This window comes from Cetorhinus maximus, chromosome 6 (assembly GCF_964194155.1).
Source record: "Cetorhinus maximus chromosome 6, sCetMax3.hap1.1, whole genome shotgun sequence".
NCBI classification, from domain to species: Eukaryota; Metazoa; Chordata; class Chondrichthyes; order Lamniformes; family Cetorhinidae; genus Cetorhinus; species Cetorhinus maximus.
In genome coordinates, this window is record NC_135884.1 from 15,890,160 (window position 1) to 15,912,481 (window position 22,322).

Genomic DNA, 22,322 nt, shown 5'->3' on the forward strand with positions numbered 1-22,322 from the left:
ACACACACACACACACACACATTACTTCCAAGAAGAGTCGCTGGATAAGGAACTCTGGTGGATTGATTCCTGAGCGCACTCTCAGTTATAGCGGCTCTACCAATAACAAAACAGAGTTCAGTTAAATCAGCACAGATAAGATATGAAACCTTGGACTTCACAGCATTGCAGCCCTGATACTTACTGAGGCATGAGTTCAGAGCAGGCAGTTATGGTCGGGAAATCTGATAGTAAGGGTTTCCACGAACATTGTGGAGTTCTAACCCCAGGGCATGTTTTAATTTGTTTCTTCTGGTTTCCCACCTGACAGCCAGCCTGATTAACAGATGGCACAATATCTCAACCACAGAGTAGGTAGGTCTAGCGGTGATGGGTGGAGAAAGATCGTGTGGAAGGGGGAATAGAGAGACTGTGTGGGACCAGAGTGATCATGGAGAGAATGGATAGATTGTGGGGAGGTAGTGGAGAGATCGTTGCAGTGAGCAGAGATAGCGGTGGGGAGACCGTGTAGAGGGGTTGGTGATCACTGCAGGATGAGGGTCGGAGTTTAGAGGTAGTTTGTTGGGCCTGGAAGAAACACTCCTGCTCCTCCTGGAAAACAAGCAGTGCTGTATAAGCACTAACATGATGGATCCAGTACTTCCCTTTACCCATTGGGTTTCCCGAGGGCTACGAAACTCCAACCACAGTAGTTAAAAAATAGGAATGAAAGCAAAATATTGTGGATGCTGGAGATTTGAAGAGGGAAGGGTCAGGTGGAGCAAAAAGGAAGGGTTAGACATTGGTTAGAGAGCAAGTTAGAGGTTAGGTTAGAGGCCCTGCCCTCTAACCTATCCCTGACCTTCCCATTTTGCTCCACCCGACCCTCCCCCTTTTGTCAACAACACACAATAAAACCCATCACATTTCTGCCTCTCTTCAGTTCCGAAGAAGTCATATCAGACTTGAAACATTAACTCTGTTTCTCCCTCCATGGGTGCTGCCAGACCTTCTGACTTTTCCCAGCATTTTCTATTTTCATTGAAAGAATAGGAATCTTGTTAAAATGGAGGCCCTCAGCTATTTAAAAGGTTTACTGACAGATCCTCCTCCTGAGAGCGGATCAGCAATCTACCCCTCATTCCACCTCCATCAAAACAAGATATTTGAAATTTTTAACATTTTAGCTGTCCACCTGACCAAACCTACCCATTTTTGGAGCTTAAATTACCTACTATGTGCCCCAGTGACTGGAAAACTAGTTGAGTCAACAGAGAGGCCTTTTTGTGAATGTCTCTGTGTATGCACAGATGCGATATTTGCTGCATTTCCAAACTTCACTGAGCCAATCAGAAAGAGCTTGCCCATCTGCTAATTCACTCCCAGCTCACATTCCTAATCAGAGACAAACCGGGAAACGTTCAGTCTGTTCCATGTGCCATGTTCCATCAGCCATAATCTTATTTATTTTTTATTCGTTCATGGGATGTGGGTATCGCTGGCTAGGCCAGCATTTATTGCCCATCCCTAATTGCCCTTGTTCAGAGGGCATTTAAGAGTCAACCACGTTGCTGTGGGTCTGGAGCGCTGTGGGTTTGGAGCAGGCACAAGGGCTTGAGTGGCCTATTCCTGCTCCTAATTCTTATGTTTGTATGTTCCCCTTGGTGCTGTAAGCTCTGGCTTCTGGAAGCTGGCTCTCTGGCATAGCAGATACCCTGAAATGAGATTCATCTCAGGTCTCCAAGGGAACCATCCCAGCCACCAATCAGTCAACCTCATCTCTCTCAGGGGACACTTTGCAGGAGTGGCAGGTCAGGAACGAGAATAAGCAAGTTAACTGGCGCAAGGACAGTCCCATTGTCAAGTAGCTGTAGAAAGGGAGAGTTGACTTTACTGAGAGTTCCTGGTTGCTTTCAAAAGTAAATAAAACTTGTGATCAATGCAAGCTCACTTCTGTGTATGCTTTCAACTTTTGGGTTTTGGCTCACGGCAAACAAAGAACTTTGGAAGAAGCAGAGGAAATTGGGACTTTGTGAGGGGAGTTGGAAGGAGAGAAGAGAACGATATGATGTGGATTTATTCTGCTTCCTGAAAATCCTGGGCTATGAGTTGTGTGCTCTATGCTCTGTTGGCTCACCTAGTCCTCTCCCTCTCCCTTTCCTTGTGCCTTCTTGATCTGTAGACCTAAATGGAATCGATGTCCACATCAAAGAAAACGATAGCTTTGGTGATGCCTGATTCTAAAACACTCCAGTCTATGCCATACCCTGTTTCCTCTTCATAACTTCAAAATAGAGTTATTCCAATTGTGAAATCCATGGCTAGAGAATAAAGCAGTACTTTGAACACAGCTGAGTAAAAATAACAACCCAAACCTTGACTCAACATGCAAAGAGCTAAAAAGATCTTTCTACCGGTGAAGAAGTGCCAAACTTCAGCCGAAGCGCAGAAAACTGCCTCATCAGTGTGTTATCTGCCTAAGACACACAACAGCTTTATCACCTCCAATGGTAATCATTTGGAGAGGGTTTGGTATAGCAATGGTGAGGAATGGTATGGACAGTTTAGCCATGCCTTCTTGACTCATTTTAAATGTGACTGAGCAGCCCTTAAAGACAACAGTCTTTTTTAAAGGAGGAGAATGCAAGTACAGTTTTTTTGTGACAGCAGCCTTTTATCCTCCTTATCACTCAAAAATGGTTGGTAATTAAGGGGAAAATCAAGGGCCCCAGTCCGAATTGAGGCTTGGACTGAATATAGAGGGGCACATATATCTAACATCATAACTAACAAACAGTGACCCAGATATTCTCCATGACTAAGAGGCTCTCCGTCGTGACGAAAATCCTGGAAATGGACAGAATTTCTAAGTCCCGCCTCCAAACCTGGCATTTACCGTATTAGTAGGGGCAGAACTGGAGTCGGGACGGGATTCGCGCAAGCGCGATTCATGGAGGTAGCTGGCCATTTAAATCACCAGCTGCCTCCACTGATTTCTGAGTTTTTAACCCTAGCCTTGTGAATTCCATAATGCGCAGAGCAGACTAGGTAAGAGGCGGTCTGAACTTGATGGATTCTTTGCCTAGCTATGGTTACCCCTTTGGAGAGGCATGGTACCCATTTGGATAGAGTCCCAGGACAACCTTTGGGAGAGGTAAGGCACCCTTTGGGATTGTTAGAACTAAACATGATTATGCACTTTTTACGCACAAGCTCATTGGAATTGTCAAGCTGTACAAGAAGTGTCAAAGCTGTCCAGGAAGTGTCAAAATATACTAGGTGAGGAGGGTGAAAGGGCAAATGGTGCTGGGCGGGGTGTAGAGGTGGCATTGTTTGGCATGGATGGGGCATGGGGAGTGTGTGGGGGTGGGGGGGGGGGGGGGAGCAGGGAGGGCTGTTTTTTGTTTTATTACTTATCATTTATTTAAAGACAGTGCCAGAGCACAGAGGCAGGCCTTGCACCCAGCCTGCCTCTGTGCCCGGCAGCCTTCGCACTCATTCCGGGGTCACCACCCAACTCCTATTTCAGCACCAACCACCACCGCCACCCCCCACCCACCCCCCCACCCCCCCGCTGGCCCCAAAAATCCGACCCGCAGGCGGCCATTTTTAGAGGTTGACTTCGCCGTGCCGGGAAATCTCCTGATTCTGCAAATCCAATCCGGGGGCGGGGGGGCGACAAAAATCTGGGCCAGTGAGTTTTTTTTTAATTTTCTGGAACTTATTGGCAATAGCTCGCATCTGCATTTGTAAGAATCAAACATTTCTTTTGTGCAGATTTCTCCATGCACCAGCCCCACCCAAATGTGTACACAGAGGGCAGCAACAGCAGATTGAGTGGAGAGCAGGGCAGGGTTATCCTTCCAGGATTGTGGATGAATTGGAGTCCTGTATCAGTTGTCAATCATACCTGTAAAATGTAGAGTCTGGCTGGAAGGCAGCCAAACTGTCTACCCTTTTGCCAAAACAGTCGCACGAAATTGACAAGCGAAAGAAACAGCAGCTTGTTCCTCCATTCTCCTGCAACGGCTCCCGCCAAAGCGGTTCAGCGGCCAACAATTCTAATTAAACCGCCTAAAAATGATTGTTATTAGAGTGAGAGCTTCCAGCTGATTATACCTGCCGCTCTGAGAGAGGAGAGAAATACTCTGCACAGGGGGTTTGCTTCCAGGCTAGCAGTGAACTTCAAAGATAGGAACGCTTTCTCTGACTGACATAAAGCGAGAGTCAACAGGGCTTTTGGAGTCATCCCCAGTTCCAAAGCTAAATGTGGAAAGTTTAGTGAGCCGTCACACAGGAAATAATGCCAAGGGAGTTGGGATATTTGTTTGGAAATGAGGCTTGTTAATGGAGAAACAGAAGATACTAATGGGCAGGAAAGAGGGAGTTATAGTAAGAATGCTGTGTGATAGAAAAGGTAAGAGGGAGATTAAGGAGATGAAGAGGCAAAGCATATGTAGGGCATTAGAGTCAGAGTGAGAAATGCAGGGAGGCAGAGATAGTAACAAATTGGTGCAGAGTGTCAAAGAAACAGACTTTCCCCCCCATTGCACTAAGTGTGGAAGCGGGTGTGAAAAACAGCCAGCCGCAATGGTGGATTTTTGCACCATATTGTCTGCTCCCGCCTCATTAATTATACGCGCGTATGAAACATGCCTGTTCAATGGCCGGTGGCTTCTGATTCACCTGCCCTGCCATCAGCTCACTGCTTCCTCACTCCAGGTGCCATATTTAAAATGCAGGCGCGCACAGCCTTCTCAATGTCGGCAGTCTAGGACTGCTCCACTGAGGATGTGTCCCCAAAACTGAAGAAGACGACAGTCCCCAAATTCAGTGACACCTCACTGGAGCCTCTGCTGGGCGCAGTTGAGGCCCATGTCCTCAACCCTCAGTCTGGCCGCAGGAAGTCCAGTAAGGTGACCAATCCGGCTTGGGAGGCAGTAGCAGTGGTGGTCAGTGACAACGCGGTCCGGAGGAGATCAGCCACCCAGTGCAGGAAGAGGGTGAATGATCTCAGCTGTTCCGCCAGGGTAAGTCAGCCATCTCATCACTCTCAACTCACACACTCACAAGCCCATCACACATTCACTGACATCTCACTCTCTGCCAACTCAAGGGGCATCACCTCTTACTGTCTCACAAACGCTCACATCTCCACCTGGGCTCATCCACTCTGGAGATCACGTCCTCATCTCGTCCCCTCATCACCCACACATGCCAGGCATCCTTATCATCCGCCTTGGTATGCATCTTGCTCACACTCTCTCCATCTGCAGTACAAGCTCGTGCACAATAAAAGGGGGATGTCCCAGACCAGGAATGGAGTGCCCGACATCAAGGTCCTCACAGAGTTCAAGAATTGAGCCATCAAGCTGGAGAGGACATTGGCCATGCCTGTGCCGATAGTGGGGTTGGCGATGTACACCCAAGTGAGGATTCTGCACGAGCTCATTTCTCAGACAACCATGCTTTGTCCTGTTATGCACTAATTATCTCTCCTTTCTCTCATAGGCACCTCTGGTAAGTGTCCAACGGCATCTACAAGCCTCATCTCTAGCCCCAAGGACACCTCGAATGAGGGATCAGAGGACAGCACCATAGAAGACCCGTCACAGCGCTCACCCACACCCTTCACCAGCACAGAGACACACACCTCGGTGGGACCTAGTTCCAGAGTAGGCTTAGGGTCACAATCTGATGGGCACAGCGCACAATCTGGTCCGCAGCAGGTGGAGGCGGGCACAACCGAGGTTCTGCTGAGTCCGAGTAAGATGACAAGCCTCAGGACTCAGTCCTAAGTCAGTTGCTGGAGCTACTGCGAGAGTCAAGGGAATATCAGGAAGGGATGTCAGCTGCATTCCTCAGATTGCAATGAACGATGGAGGAGTCCGTCTGCCTTCAGTCTGAGGTGACAGCACTGGCATGCCAATGCACTGAGGTCAACACTGGCAGGATAGCAGCCACCACGGAGACCTTGGTACAGGACATCGGTTCTACACTGCTGCAGGTGCAGCACTTCATTGCTGTAGCCCTTGGTAACATCCATCAGTTGCTACGCAAAGAGGGGGGGTGGGTGCAGGGGGCGCACCTTGACCTCACTGCAGCTGCCCCTTCTTCTCAAGGAGTCAGCCAGGGACCCTCAGGCACCCATAGGGAGGAGGACCAGCAGCTGAACACCCCAAGAACATCCAGCCAGGTGATTCTGGGACTCTCCAGCCGATCGAAATCCTCTCTTCCTGTGACCCCATCACGTTCAGTTCCACAGGCCAAGAGGAGTGCACCTGCCCCACAGCAAAACACCCAAAGCAGGTCGGGGCCCTCCAGGTCTCGGCCCTCCAGAGGACACCCACCAAGGTCATCACAGACAACAGGGTGCAGCAGTTAGCAGGCTGCCTCCATGCCCACTGTGGGTGTTGGGGAAGCACCAAGAGGTAGCCATAGGGTTAGGAAAGTTAAATAGATTTAGGAGCACAGCGGTGGCACAGACTTTCACAACACGTGTAATGTACACAAATGTAAATAGAATTGCACCCATTTCCTCTTGTGTATGCCTCCTTTTTATGATGAGCTGTGTTGCTGTCAATCAGGTGTGATACCATGGCCCCTCCCCCTACTTATCGCACATGCCACTATCATGGATCTCTCACCTATGTAGTGTGCTTTCATATCACCACAGTGTGTGTCCCTCTTGCACATCATTCTCGATGTCAGTGATGTCTCAATCTTAATGTTATGTGTGCTTGTGGAATGAATCTCATTCATATGCTTTGCAGGGTCAGGTCATGCTTATTCTTGGCAGAGGTGTTCTCCTAACGCATCTGCATTCTTGAAAGGTGAAGGTGCAGTGTCTAAGGAACCGTGTTCATGCATGGAGAAAGATCATATATCGTGCAACTCCATGTGCTCTCTGTCTCTTGGCAGCTCTGGTGCCTCAGCAGCCTCACCTGCTCAGGCAGGCCAAGGACTGCACAGGCAACTCAACATGGAGTGTGGGTATAAATGGAAAAGTAAGAGGGCTAAAGCCTTTAGGCTCCTTGGAGCAGAGGGGAAACACCTCCAGAGGAAATAGTTAGGGCTATTGGCCCATACTCAGAGCTTTTGTGCGCTGGTGTCAGCCAACCACGTTTTCGACTTTCAGAGTGTACATCTGATAAGCGGGGGCACCTTCCCACCTCAAGGTGATGAAGCCCGGCCCCTCTCAGCCACGTTATAGTCCTGGCACCCGAACATCAACTTTGAGCATCTCTCACCCTGTGGTTGGGTGTCTCACGGGAACAAGGCTCTCATCACAAACTAGGGATGCAGCGCTGTGCATTCCCTCACCTCAGCACTCGCCGAGGTCACTAATGCTAATCCTGATCAACTTCCCCCTTCCCCCAAATCATGTGTCTGAATGCAACCTTCCCCACTCGTAACCCCCAGTACAGTCCTAGCCCTGCAGCCCCTTCTCCTGTGTGAGGACACTTGTCCCCCTTCTCTAGTGCAGGCCTGGCCTGCGTTGCTGCTGGCCTGGTAGGTACAGATGTGCCTGTGACAACCTCCTGAAAGCGCAATGGTGCGGCCTGCAAAGCTTGGCGCTGATTCCCATGAGCGCTACGCAACGCAAGGTAGGTGAGCTAACCTCGAAGTGAAGTGCAGGTTGCCTGGTGTGCCTCGCTTATATCCCGTTGTGAAACATGTCATTCGAATTGCACACGGGTGTGTTGGATGATCTAACGTGAGGGGATGATTCCGGCGAGGAGACCTTATAATGACATGCAACAATATTGAAATGACGTTCCTGAAACTCCGCGGCGGGAAACGCGGCCTGCCATTGGCGGCTGGAGCACACAATCACAACCTGGTTTTACGATGCCGCAAAACCGATTTTTGGCCTTCTTGCAATATTTTCCTCTCCCGCCTGCCCATGATGCCCACCACGAACCAGAGCAGAGAATCTCGGCCAGAGTGACAGAAACAGTTGTGAGGAATGAAGAAAAGAGCTGCAAAGGTGCAAGCAAAAAATGAAGAAGAAAATTGAGAACGGGGGAGGCCCTGATGCTGTGTCTGTGCTAAGGGCAACTAAAATTGATAAGCAAAGATGTCAACAAACTTAGTTGAAAACCTAAAAAATAACAGAAAGTCCATGGTTAAACATGACCATCACAAAGAACAGATCTAGGATTTCCAACTATAGCTGTAAGCCCAAATTTTCCACTTCCGGCACAGTTTAGAGTTGAATGGCCACAGATAAGTTTCAGGCAAATTTAAATGGAGGTGTGGTGTTTGTACTGAATTATTCACAGTGAGCTTATTATCATAATTTAGCTATAGATAGGAGCACACTAGTGGTACGTGCAGAACATTGATTGTAAGCAAACTTTAAATGGGAAACAAATAACAATAGGGTAACAAACATTTTGATAGCCTTCGTGGAGAACCTCATAAGTATCTCAACCCATTATCAAGGTTGAAAGGGCAGGGGATTAAGAAGACAGACAAACAAAGGTTAAGGAATGCTAATGTGTGGCATTAATCTGCCAGCAAATGGTGGAAAAACCTACCATCCAACCACCTGTTGAATGGCTGATGAAATGGATGGGATTGCAAGGATGGTGAGTTTCTGTGAATCTTCACAACATTGGTCAGTATTGCAGCAAAGAGTTTGGGCTAAGTTTCAAGCGACAGCTGACTGTCATTGTATGTGCCAGCACTATCTGCAAAGTAGTTTTGGGCGTCCTTGCAGCAGACAGAGTGGCTCTGCATCTGCCTCATTGTTGGCCAAGACTATGAAAAGACGATTCCTCACATTTCTTCCCAGCTTGATGTCCCAAATTCTGCATCAGGCTACAATGGTTGCTGATAGCTGGGCATATCTTCTTTCACCAAAAGCATGAAGTACTTTGATTGGGGGACCTCTGAAGAACAATCCAACATTGCATTCGCCATTTACACAAATTACTGGTGCCACTGGATCCACTGCCTCAGCCTCCTTTGAAAAATGGAAACCCTCACAATCACCAATCATCTGCCAAAGTAAGGTCTGACCACCTCTGCAGCTATGGGTGTGTTGGACAGAGCATCTCTCATGCAGCCTCCATTGTTCCTCCTCTTTTTCAGAATACCCCAGATAGCCAAACACCTGTTGGAAAGTTTATCGATACCAGTAATGATGCTAGGTAAAAAAAGTTTACAGCCATTGGCCTAAGTGCCAGTAGAAAAAAACAAAGAAGTAGCTGAAATATATTTACCTTATCCTTATTTCTATATCTTCAATAAAGTTATTATTGCCTAGCAACCCTGGTCATTTTTTCATAAGTGTAATTTACATCTGATACCCTGCATCTCCAAATGCCAAATATAGACAGGTTAAGCGAGTCGCCAAGAACATGGCAGATGGAATATAATGTGGTGAAATATGAAGTTATCCACTTTGGAAGGAAAAAAATGAATATTTCTCTCTTAAAAGGTGAGAGATAGGAAAATATTGATATTCAGAAGGATCTGGGTGTTTTGTACATGAAACGCAAAAAGTTGATGTGCAGGTACAGCAGGAAAGCAAATGGTATGTTCGCCTTTATTACAAAGGGACTGGAGTGAAGAAGTTTTACTGAGACCACATTTGCAGCACTGTTTACAGTTTTGTCTCCTTACCTAAGGGAAGATATAATTGCTTTGGAGTGAATGCAATGAAGGCTCACTAGACTGACTCCTACGGTGATGGGATTGTCCTATGAGGGGAAACTGAGAGATTGAATTACCCTTTGTAAAAGCAACTTCTTTCAAAGGATTTTTGACAGATGGATGACTCCCATCTTCTTAAAAATTACCCTGAGGGAAAACTTCAATATTGCAGTATGTTACAATATACCATGCTGTCCCTTCTGAAACTTCTGCCAAGCATTCAGTTGACCTGATCTCCTATGTACCGTTTTGAATCTAACCATAACAACAAGTGAGCCTGGGCCATGTTTTGTAGTGATTCCCAACTCTAGCAACTTTGAAGGAATACCTACCATCAAACTCTGCAGGTCCCACTCCAACGATAATTATCGACATTGGAAGGATTGAGGCCTGTTTAAAGAAAGCAAAAGATGAAGCAGTATAATTGATTCACCCTTATATAGCTTTCTCATACAAAACCACTGCTCAACTAGGAAGTCAATCAATCTTTTAAACTTGATTTTTGTTTCTTTTAATGGTTGTGCTAGAACAATTTTAAATCATGGGTAAGGCACCATTGTGGTTATGTTATGAATTAGTAATCCAGAGGCCTGGACTATTAATCCACAGAACATCAATTCAAATTCCACAATGGCAGTTTGAGAATTTCAATTCCGTTTAAAAAATATGGAAATGAAAATGCTGATACATGACCATGGTACTGTCAGATTGTCACTTAAGACAAAACAACTGGTTCACTAATGTCCTTGCAGAAAGAAAATCTGCTTCATTACCCGCTCTGGCCTATATGTGACTCCAGTTACACACAAACATGAATGACGCAGTTATATCAAACCATTGCAGTGGTTCAAGGAGAAGGTCCACCACTATTTTCTCAACTATAGGAATGGGCAATAAATGTCAACCATGCCAGCGATTCCCGCATCCCAGGAATGAATGGCTTGTTGCTGACTCAATGTCCTTCAAAGCTTATTTTGTATTAATCCTGAGTTCATGATGCTTCCATGATTCTTTCTCTAAAATATATTGGATTTTCTTGTTTCCCAATGATCACTCTTGAATTATCACTCAATAAACTTGCAGATTCCCACACGATCACCTATTCTTTAAGTAGGCATTATCGTGTACCATACACTGTCGATATGCAGCACAATGGTTAACTGCATCAGCATGGCAGCCAATGGTGACAAAAAATAGACTCAACATAGATAACTGCCAACCATGACTTCCACATTCTAACAAAATAGCTAATATCACAGACACATTTCCATAATCATAGTGTAAGATTCCAACCTATAACTTGCTCTCAGGTATCTACTATTATTCTATATTTAAACCATGTTAATCCTTCAAATTTAGCCCAAGCTGCAACTTACTTTTAAGTTATATCTTAATCTACAAATAAGTCATCTGCACTGGTCTATTAAATTTAAGCTTGTGCAATTTATCATTTAAGTTGTCTGTAGCAACATATCTTGCCCCGAATGAAGCAGCTGGTGATGGCACAGTCCCATTCGTCAGGGTTACGCCAATGTGGGATTGGATCAGGAGACACTGGGGTGATGGGTCAGGAGACACTGGAGCGATTATGTGAAAATGAAAACACCTAAGTGGATTAGAATCTGATTTTAACTTAATGCCCCTGGCAAGAACAGGGATTGTTCTGGCTGAACATGCGTTTTACACTCCAACCAATTTTGCTCTGTATTAAAGTTAACAGGCAGCTAACACTAACCTGTTCCATTCCTGCTTGGAGTGTCTGGGTAAAATATGGGTTTAAGATTTTATTTCTTTCTATCCCCAAAAGGACACTCCTTCACTATCTTTTTTCATTTAAGTCCAATAGGTAATGTATTTTCTGTTTCCATATATCAGTGTTATGAAAAGGAATATTCAACTGGCAGTGTTTATTTTTTACCTTTTTGTTAATGTTGGGTGGGGTGGTGGAATGAAGGGGCAGGCAGTAGGCAGAGCAGGAGCACAAAAGCATCAAACACAGTTTCACATTTACTCTGCCAACTGTATATGGAAAAGTAAATGTGTAACATTTGTCTCCACCAATGTAAAATAGACCATAAATTTCATAGAACTGCTGGTGTGCTTGACTGGTTGTAACATACTCCATAGGTTAGTTTGAATATTTATTAATCTGTGAAAAACAAACACCTAAATAGATATTGAATCAAACTTCCATTGCGCCAAAAAAAGACTTGTGAAAATATTTTTTGTAATCCTTTGTTTTCTAAATATTGTCTTAGTTGCTGCCTGTCAACCAAGCAAAGAGAAGAAAAGAAAGAAAGGACTTGCATTTGTATTTGCAACCTCAGGCCGCTCAGAAGTGCTTGACAGTCACTGGGGTGCTTTTGAACTGTCATCACTGTTGTAATGTAGGAAACTTGGCAGTCAATGCACATACAAGCTCTCAGAAACAGCAACGTTATAATGACTACAAAATCAGTTTTCTAGTGATGTTGCTTGAGGTATAAATATTGGCCAGGACACCGGGGACCCCTACTCATTTTTTTAAAGGTGCCATGGAATCTTTTATGTTTGCCTAAGAGGGCAGAGGGGCCTTGGCTTAATGTGTCACCTGGAAGACAATGCTGGCCTAAATTAGGTGCTCAAGTCACTAGTTTGAGAGTTGAACTCGTGAACTTCTGATTCAGAAGTGAGAGGGCTGCCATAGGTGCAACAAGCAAAATGCTGCGGTTACCGCAAACCTGAACCAGAAAATGTTCAAAACACTCAAAAATGGACAAGAGGCAGGTTGGCGTAAAACACAATGCATTACTTTTGGACTAATTTGCAACTAGTACTGTTATGTAAGCAAATGTGTCAACCAATCTGTACACAGCAAGATTCCACAAACAGCAATGAGACAAATAACCAGTGGAAATGTTTAGTTGATGCTGATTGAGGGATTAGTGTTGGCCTCAAACCTGGAAGAACACCGTGCTTTTCTTTGAATATTCCCATGGGCTTTTATATGCCCCTGATCAGGTAGATGGGGCCTCCATTCAACACCTTTTTTTGAATGACAGCTTCTCCAGCCATGCAGCTGCTGCCTTGCAGATGGGACAATGAATGTCTATTGATTCCATTTCTGTTCTAAAATTTTATATGCTTCAGCTGCTAATCTAATGATATTTATATCTATTTTTCTAGATACTACTTACATTAACAATGGCTTCTTTAGTCTGTACCATATCTGAGATCACCCCATCTGTGATAATCAATAGCACAAAATACTGAGAGCCGTCAGTTACTGGTGCTGCACACCTACAACATAAATGCAGATGGGTTAGAACAGGTTTACTTACTATGATGTTGCCAATAGCAATTATCCAAACGTTTACCTCTATTGACATACTGTGCTCCAGAAAGCTGCCGGTTGTGGGTGGAACCTTGCAAACAACATGGCAATAATAATAAGGGATGGGGACTCACAAGTACCTTCTGGGCTCTGTTATAAATAACATTATGTTAGGAGATCACCATTCACCAAAGCATGGATTATTTAGTCAGAAGTGGTGACTGGATCATGTATTATACATGTCTGACTGCTCAGAGAAAAGGTGGTCTTAAGGGGCAGAGCAGAACTGGAGACGAGTGGGATGATTGCTGATTGCAGCAATGCTAGGACTGACTGCTCTGGTAGCAACTGGGTGATTACTGCCAGCTACTATGACCCAGGCTGATCAGGAAGTGGATGAGCAACATCCTAATAGATTTGCGGAGTAAAAGTCACCTTAAAGCCAGTCCACAGTAATTGTGGACATGGCTCATGCCAAACACTTGAAATTGTTAAATAACCTCCAATCAGCAATGGTTTGAGACTTCTCATGGCCTAAGTCAATGTTAGGCCCTCTAGTACTGCAATGGAATACCAACATCATTACTTACAAATATGCATTTTTTTCATTTTGTACATTTGTAAGATGGACATTCCTTCCGGCTCTGGTCTAGTGAGGTGTCCAGCATTTCTTTGAGTGTGGTAAAGTAGGAGTCAAAGAAGGCATAACATCAGTACTTTCTCCCAGTTATACAACAAGATTCTTGAGAAAGTCTTAAATAATGTACCATGATAATCTATCAACTTTGCAATTCAAGTCTATGACATTCATTTAGACTTTCTAAATAAATGAAAATACACTAATAACGAACAGCTGGAGTTTACTTTGGTGTTTGGAAAGCCCCTGTTCTTTTGTGCCACAGAGGTTAAAAAAATTGATTTCAGTAATGTACATGGAATGTGTTATCATTATGGCATTGTATTTCCATCCCTACCTGGCAACCTGATTGATGACTGGTGCAAAATTGGTTGGTCCGTAAAGTTGTACTCTACGCAGGCTCTGGTAATATCCCTCCAAAACCCCATCAATCCCATTGCAGTTTGGGTTCTCTGGATCTGAATTCTGAAGAAAGATAGGATGTAAATAATGAGAAAATTTAAGAATCCTAATAGAGAACGCCAAAACACTGAACATGCCTGAGAGTTTATAGTACCATGTGTCAGATTGTAGAAAATTGTGAGTGGTATATATGTTTAGTTGAAGGGGGAAAGCTTTTCTGGGACTATGCCCAGTGCCATGGATTGACTAAGAGGTGAATGCTGGAAAATCAGATAAGTCTGAACATGTGGGAGAAAGTTGGATGGGGGCTTCCTTTTTACAGGCATGCATTCCATCCCACCTCATTTTCCAATTTTTATTGAGTATTGTTGAAAGAAGAGACATGCTGTTGAAGTTTTTCATCTTGCACTCATCAGGACAGATTCGCAAGAATATCAAATCAAAGGGAACAACAGTTTATACTGCAAGAGAAGAAAGTGCTGATTTGTTTGAAAGTGGACTCTAGTAGAGGTGTTGCTATGGAGAATGCACCAGGAACAGTTAACTGCCAAGCTTCGGTTTAAATTCAAACCAGGCATGTCAACTCTGATTGGTCAAGGCATTGCCATGGGGAATGGCCCAGGGAATGGCTATCCAAAAACTTTTGTTAAGTTCAAAAAGGTGCAATACATAGACATGTTCATTCTGTTTGCAAAGATCAGGGTCCTGCGTGTGAATATATGTAGCTTCTGGCACGCGTAAGCAAGCCACACTGCAAGCCTGACTGATAATCTTGAATTGGTTGTTAGTGTAATTATTAGCATAATCAGGATTGTTTAGTAAGTGTTGTCCAATTGTGCAATCACATCCAATGTTGGACACTATATTCTAAGTTTTGCAAGCATGAGTTGCTTGAGTAAGGTCAATACTTTGCTTATTGTAAACAGCCGAAGGGACTTGCTGTTTGATACGAAACCCCGGTCATTGGGACGTATAGCTTACATAGCCGGCATCACATCGGCACTGAAATTCACATACCACATTACTCATTTGTGTGGTAAGCAGAATGTCTTTTTGACTTGATGGTAGCATCCTGTTAGACAAGAATACCAATTGTGTTGCTGCTGCATAGTACCAGTGTGAAATGGCTAGCCTCACCTGCTGTTCAATTTTTATTGCATCCCCATGAACCAGCGCGCCTAAGAGAAGGCTCAAGAAAATCCCCTAGAACCTAGTGATTGCTCTGTGTGCTGGATTCTTGAACCTCATGATTAAATATCTGGATTCTAAAGCCTCATAAGTGCTGTCTGTTTAAAATCCTGGAACCTTGTGAACAATTTGTGCACTACACACTATAACCTGGTGGATGAAATGTGCTCTGGCTTGTTTTGAAAGAAGTCATTTGCATGCAAACACCAATGTGTGCACAAATAAATATTTTTGTTCTCATTGGCCCGGGTCTACTTTCTGACTTGCCCATCTCAGACATTGTGCCTCTGCTGCACTCTCTCTCTCTCTCTCTGATACCTTCCAACATAGCTTCTGATGTCAGTTGCCATTGCCAAGATGCTGCATTGGTCCCTCTCCTCCTTCAAGTGGTACCAAATAACAGAATGCAGAGCTACTTCACCAACTGTGGTGTGAGTTAAAGGCCTGGATTTTCATCCTTGAGGCGGATAGTGAGAGTCGGGAACATTCCCAGCTTGGCCCGCCCACCTCAGGAGGAAGTGCCTCCAGAGGTGGGATCTTCATTGCCAGGGGCAGGTGCAAGCTGGAGTTGGGCCAGTTGACCTGGGAAAAAGTTTGGAGGCAGCCACAGGGGCTGCCTGATGTGTAGGTGGGCAGTACTTATCCCTCACCCTCAAAACACTCTCCATGCCACCTCATACTACCCCCCAACCCAACCCCTATAACCCCTCATGCCCCATTCCAAGCTCTGACCCTCTACCCACCCCTTGGCCCCTTATACCCCACATGCCAAGATATAGGACTTCCATGCCCATTGACCCACTATACACTGTATAGAACCAATGAACCCGAGAGTGACAGTTGGATGTGTTAAAAGTGCTTTAAAAAAGTAATTCATTCATAACTTTCTACTATGTTGAAAAAAGTAACTTCACTACAAGCCAATAAAAGTGTCAATTAACCGGATCCTTTAAGGAATCAACAAGAAATACAAACCCGAGAAACCACTTAACATTGTGTAAACAAGCATTGTGAAATTGACAGCAGAGCTCAGAGAGCTCTGGGGTGCAGGTGTTTTAGCTCTGCTATGGATGTCTGGGCTCTTTGCCAAGCATACATAATGAGGCATGGCTGAGAGCCCAATCAACCATTAGACTTGTTCAAACAGCTGTGGATGATTCACACTTTTATTGGCTTGTGGTGAAATGACTTTTTTCAACGTAGTAGAAAGTTATGAATGCATTACTTTATAAAAAAGCTTTTTAAACACATCCTGCTGACACTATAGGGTTCATTGACCCACTATATGCTGTATTGAACTAATTGGCATGGAAGTCCTATACCTTCGCATGGGGATGATGAGGGGCCATGGCTGGGGGGGGGGGGGGGGGGTGTGTGTGTGTGGATGGAAAGGGGTGAGGGGTGTGGGTGGAAGGGCTGACCTTGGCATGGGGGGGCATGAGTGTCCACAAGGGTGGGTGGAAGGGCACAGCTTGGCATGGGAACATGAAGGGCCATAAAGGGTGGGTGGACTTACCTTTAGAAGTTACCTTTCAAAACATCCTGAGGGCTGTGAACCATGATTCTTTAAAAACCTGGCCCGACTTCATTAAAATTGCAGAGCAGTAGAACATGCCCATCTCCACAATGAAGCCAGCCAGGTCGGGAGTGCCAGATGCGGGATTTTGACAGGAACCAGGTCGCACCTTTAAATGCACTCCCAAAAATCAGACAGGCTAGGAATGGAGTCTGGAATTCCAGAATTGGGAACTTCCCTCCATATTTAAAGGGCTTCCGAGTCATCCTGACTGTGAAGATGGATGTTATTTCTTTTAATATTTTTGGGAATATGGTGATAATCTGTAAAGAAGGCTGTGTGTGTGTGTAATTAAACTGGGACAAGGTTAGTAAAGGCAGCTTGTCTGTGGGAGCAGGGAGATGAAGGTAAAGGTGCTAGGTGCATGCATTTGCAATGAGAGACTATGGTGAAGTTGAATGTATGAGTAAATAGGTTGGGTTTTTAAATTTTCATTAGGTGATAGATAAGGACTTGACTTTTAAGCTGTTAAATTTCAAAGGGGGTTTAGAAGTGAGAAGGAACTTTTACAACTTACAAAGGTTTCACAAGCAAATAGGGGAAGATTATTACATTTTCTTTTACCCAAAAGTGGAGGCAACAGGAAAACATGAAAGATTTTTATATTTTAGAAAAATTGAGTTCAAAGAGGTACATAGGACAATGGAGTCTAAGATCCAAGGGAAAAGGATGTTTAAGGAAGGATGTTTGGTTGAGTTGTAGTTGGCTGTGTGGGGGAGATGTCCTGAGACCAGCTCTGTGCTGAGAAAAGTTGTGAATTTGAAGCAGCCATCCAATTTCCAGCCAGAAAAGTCTTTGTTTCCAGAAAGCAGCCTGTTTCTGAACTTCCTTTGGTTTTCCACAGCAGAGTGGAAGAGAGTGAGAAGTAATGTGGTGTACTTTATTAAAGTTGTAGCAGTTTTTGCCTTGGATCATCACTGGATTTTTATGGTCAAAATCTACAAGGGAACTGTTGCCAAGTAGTTTACTTGTGTATTCTGACCAGGCAGATTTTTTGGGGCAATGTTTTGTAAGACTGTTTTAACTTTGTAATTTTAATCTTTTGTACTTAAATTTTTTTTCTTCTTGTTACTAAATCTTTTAACTTTAAAATCTTAAAAGTGTTACTGGGATTCTATGCTTCTGGGATTGGTAGCTTTCCCCTTGTTTCCAAATACAAAAAAAAGTTAGGATCAGTGAGACAAGTTTCCCTCTGGGATTTGGCTTTCTCAGTGAATAACATTGGCTGCAGTCATAACAATGACTCTGTAAAAATCCAGACCAAAGTCTCTACTGACCCTGAGAAGAATAGTGAAAATAGCCGGTGAAAAGTAATAATAGAAGGTAAGAAAGATGGATCTCCCCTCTGCACAAACAATACATTTTCCTGAATTCAGAGGATTAGATTCCTCAAAAATGCAAGAATCGTGGTTGCGGGTAGATATTCTGCAGATTCTGATGATTGCAGTACTTCTAAGCACATGTAGATATTCTCTGTGATATAATATTCAGACCATCAGCCTGATGCTGGTACATTCAGTGGAAGGTTGGTTTGATTGGGGTCCATGACCTTTGTCAATATGCTACCTGTTTTCTATCCCTCATCAAGTTTTGCTTACCCACCACCATTGCTCTCGCTGACTTACATCAAATATTTTCACCTTGTGTTTAAATCCATCCAGAACGACTCCCCTCTCTCCCTATAATCTCTTACAATCCTATAATCCCTATATAATGACTAGTGGAGTCAATGGAACTGACTAAGCAGCGCTGTGTATAATGTGTGGCCCGATCCAATACTGCCTGTATTAAGCCACTGCTCGTGGTGAATTTCTGCTCCTGTATCTCCAGGAAAGGAGGTCCCAGAACAATTTCAATACCATTACAAAGACTGCCCTTATTCCTATACTGCATATTTGACCATTGTACAATGTTCAGTATGAATTATAATTCAAGCACGACACTTCAGCACTTGCATAATACAAATGACTCCAATTACTCCAAATAAACATTTTAATCCCTGGACAATCAAGTGACCCTCCAATTTACAACGCTTTTTTATCTCAGAAATATAGATTTACTCTAGCCCGAGGAAAACTATTCTGTTTTTTTAACAGGAAACTGGGTGGCGCAGTGTTCCAGTGTAATAGTTTAGAAAGTAGCTAAGTGTTATGATTGGAGAAGCAGAGTATTTCAAAGATAGAGAAGTATTGGGATTGTTCTTTGAAGAAAGGCAACAGATGGCTTCCCTGCAGAGACCATTAATTGCCCAAGTGACTACTTGGAAACAAAAGAACACATAAAAGGGTGTCAGATGCTGTACCTATCTAATCTGTTGTAGCGTGTTAATTTGGAGGCAACAGAAATTTAATGATGGCATTGTGAGGTCTAATGGCTACAGAAGGTTTCAAGATGGTTAGTATCATACTTGAGCAAAAATTGCTCTTTTGAGACAGAGGAAAAAGTATGATGTGGAGGAAATCTAAATAAAACATTATCCCAAATATAGCTGTCTTTTGGTTGACTGTGATTACCTGACAATGAAACTGTGTGCTAAAGGGAAATTATCCCTTTATGTTATTCCTTGCCTAGTTGAGCATTAAATTCAAAAATGTAACAATAAAAAGAGAGCCTGAAGTCAGAGTATGTCAGAATGTTGGCAATAAATGAAAAAAATAGACAGTGAGCTAATGAAAGAGGTATTAAGAGCGAAAACCAAGAGCTTGAGCAAAGGGGAGAGAGATGTAGAGAGTTAAGGGGGTTAGGGAGGGAATTCCAGACCATCGGGCCAAGGTGGCTGAGGGCATCAGTTGGGCAAAGGGAGGGGTATTACACAAGAGGCTGGATCAAAAGAATGATGTGTTTGGGGGATTACAGGAAGGAGTTCCAGGAATATGATGCAATGACAGTGAAGAAACTGTGATATAGCTCCAAGTCAGGATTGTATGTGGCTCAGAGGGGAACTTGCAGGTGGTGGTGTTCCCATGCATCGACTGCCCTTACCTTTCGAGGCAGTGGAGGTCATGTGTTTGAAAGGTGCTGTCGCAGGAGCCTTGGTGAGTTGCTGCAGTGCATCTTGTAGATAATACAGCCTGCTGCCACTGTGCGTCAGTGGTGGAGGGGGTGAATGTTTGTGGATGGGGTATCAATCAAGTGGGCTGCTTTGTCCTGGATAGCGTCAAGCTTCTTGAATATTGTTGTAGCTGCACTCACCCAGGCAAGTGGAGAGTATTCCATCACACTCCTGACTTGTGCCTTGTAGATGATAGACAGATTTTGGGGAGTCACAAGGTGAGTTATTCATCATAGAATTCCCAACCTCTAACCTGCTCTTGTAGCCACAGTATTTATATGGCTGATTCAGTTCAGTTTTTGGTCAGTGGTAACCCCCAGGATGTTGTTAGTGGGGGATTCAGGGATGGTAATACCACTGAACGTCAAGGGGCGATGGTTAGATTCTCTCTTGATGGAGATGGTCTTTGCTTGGCACTTGTGTGCCACAAATGTTACTTGCCACTTGTCAGCTCAAACCTGAATGTTGTCCAACCTGTATCCTATCCCTCATCAAGTCTTGCTGCATATGAACAATTGCAAATGCTACGGAACATTAAATCCTCTGAAGCTGATATCTGGTCGGGATCCCAGTATCCTCCTGCCCTCTACTGGCTTTCTGTGAGGTAAAATTGAAGACAAGTCGCGAGCCTCCTTAGATCTGCTGTGTAAGTAATTTAAGTACTTAAGAAGCCAATTAAGACCAGTTTTAACCCTCAATTCTTGGAGGTGTCAGCTGTGGCTCAGTTCATAGCACCCTCGCCTTTGAATCAGAGGGTTGTGGGTTCATGTCCCACTCCTGGAAACCAAGAACTGTGATTGTACTCGAAAGAGTTGCAATCTGTGAATGTTGATAACTCGAAAGAGTTTGATTTCCCAGCCAGGGCAATTGTTTCCTGATTTGTTAGTAATTCGCCAGGATCACCAAGGTGAGTGTGTTTTTTCAGTGGAACTGTAAAGTTCAGAAGTCTTTGATCAGTGAAACTGAAGAGCTCCAGCCATGGCCAGGTGAGAGATTTAAAGCTCTCAGAGAGTGTTCTCACTGTTTGACAGATGATCGCCAACTTCTTGGAAGGCACTTCACCTGCCTAGTACTTCACTCACCTTCAGCTGCACTTCCCTGCTGCCAGGCTTCAACACAGTATAGGAGCAGCTTATGCAGCTCTACCTTACACCTTTATGAGGGGCTAGAGCAGAAGCAACACAAGCGCCATCTGCACCAGCACCAGCTACCTTCTCACCAGCTGCATGCAGCTCCTCAGGGCAGAGGGGATTGGCACAAATATTCAGCTGGAAGGATGTGAGACCCCCCAATACAAGGTCAAGGTCGACATGTCTGAGCACCAGTACCTCTGGGGGCTCAGGCTCTCACTGCAGGTCGTTGCTGACTTCTACAGCCTCCTGGAACAAGACCTCCTTCCCAGTGGATCATAAGGGGACACGATGCCAGTGATTGCTAAAGAGCCCATCAGTGGAGGGCTACCCTTCACTATTTCCCGTTCTGGGTCTCTGCCTCTCACCAAATTGTGTGCTCCTTTCTTTTGCAAAGAGAGAAAGGAGAGAGGCATGAGTGTTTGTAATGGTTGTGTGAAGAGGAGGGAAGGGCACCATTTGTGGAGGGTGACTGTGAGGCAGGGGTGTGAGAGGGCGATAGGGTGAGGATGAGTGTGAGTGCTGGCTGCTCAGATGGAGATGTGAGGTGCCTGCAGAGAGAGGAATGAGTGAAGCTACAGAGTATGTTATCCTGAGGAGTGCTGTGCAGGAGACTGTTGAGAAATTCAGAGTTTGGGGCTTGGCACCTGATAGTGTTATGCCACTCACCTATCATGCCCAAGTGAGGTCCTGAATCCTCTTGGTGCACTCTCTCCAGGCTGCTCCTGACTTCCTTAGCTACTTCTCTCCATTGCAATTTGGTTGGTGAGGTTGTCTGCTTCCTCCCATCGTTGGGAACGATCACCTCACTGCAGCCACTCAGCTCCCACAGCAGGACCTCCAGGTAATAATGAGCGATCTGGGGAGCAGCCTTTCCAGGCCTTCTCTCCATTCCTGTGATTGCTGCAGCCTCAAAGATCCAAGCGCCGGTGAGTCCATGTAACCCATGGTCATGGTCCCTTTAATTAGAAATCCTTCCTTGACTGATCCAATGTGGCATCCCTCCCACCCTACCTGATTGGTCAGGAAACCTGAAGGCAGGATGCTGATGCCGTGGCTCTGAGAAAGAGCCTCAGCAAAACCCGCCCAATCGTTAGTCAGGTTCCCGACTTGCAAATGATCCTGGCGTTCCGGCAGGGATGAGTGTGGAAAATCCTGCCCTAGTTGTGGGATAGGATACAGTAGAACTTTGGCAAGCGTGAAGGGTTTGTGATGAAGCCCACAGACAATAGTTTTGATCTTCCCAGTGTTCAGCTGGATAAATAAATTTATTTAACCTAGGATAGGTAAATGAACAGTACACAATAACATACTCCCAGCAATTTACTGTCCTTCACACTATAAAGCAAGAAAAAGTTTTGCTTACCCAATGTTCAGCATAA

The 22,322-nt window shown here is 44.6% G+C and overlaps 1 protein-coding gene across 2 annotated transcripts in view; it reads right to left on the reverse strand.

Annotated features, from left to right (window-relative positions):
• LOC144681563 (copine-9-like) overlaps positions 1-22,322 on the reverse strand; it is a 410,414-nt gene that overhangs the window by 16,067 nt on the left and 372,025 nt on the right. For both annotated transcript variants that reach the window (XM_078543246.1, XM_078543247.1), the window contains exons 16-18: positions 13,930-14,057; positions 12,819-12,921; positions 9,975-10,032 (exon numbers count right to left, since the gene is read on the reverse strand). In XM_078543246.1, the coding sequence (XP_078399372.1) occupies positions 9,975-10,032; positions 12,819-12,921; positions 13,930-14,057 (289 nt within the window). The remainder of the gene's footprint in view (positions 1-9,974; positions 10,033-12,818; positions 12,922-13,929; positions 14,058-22,322) is intronic.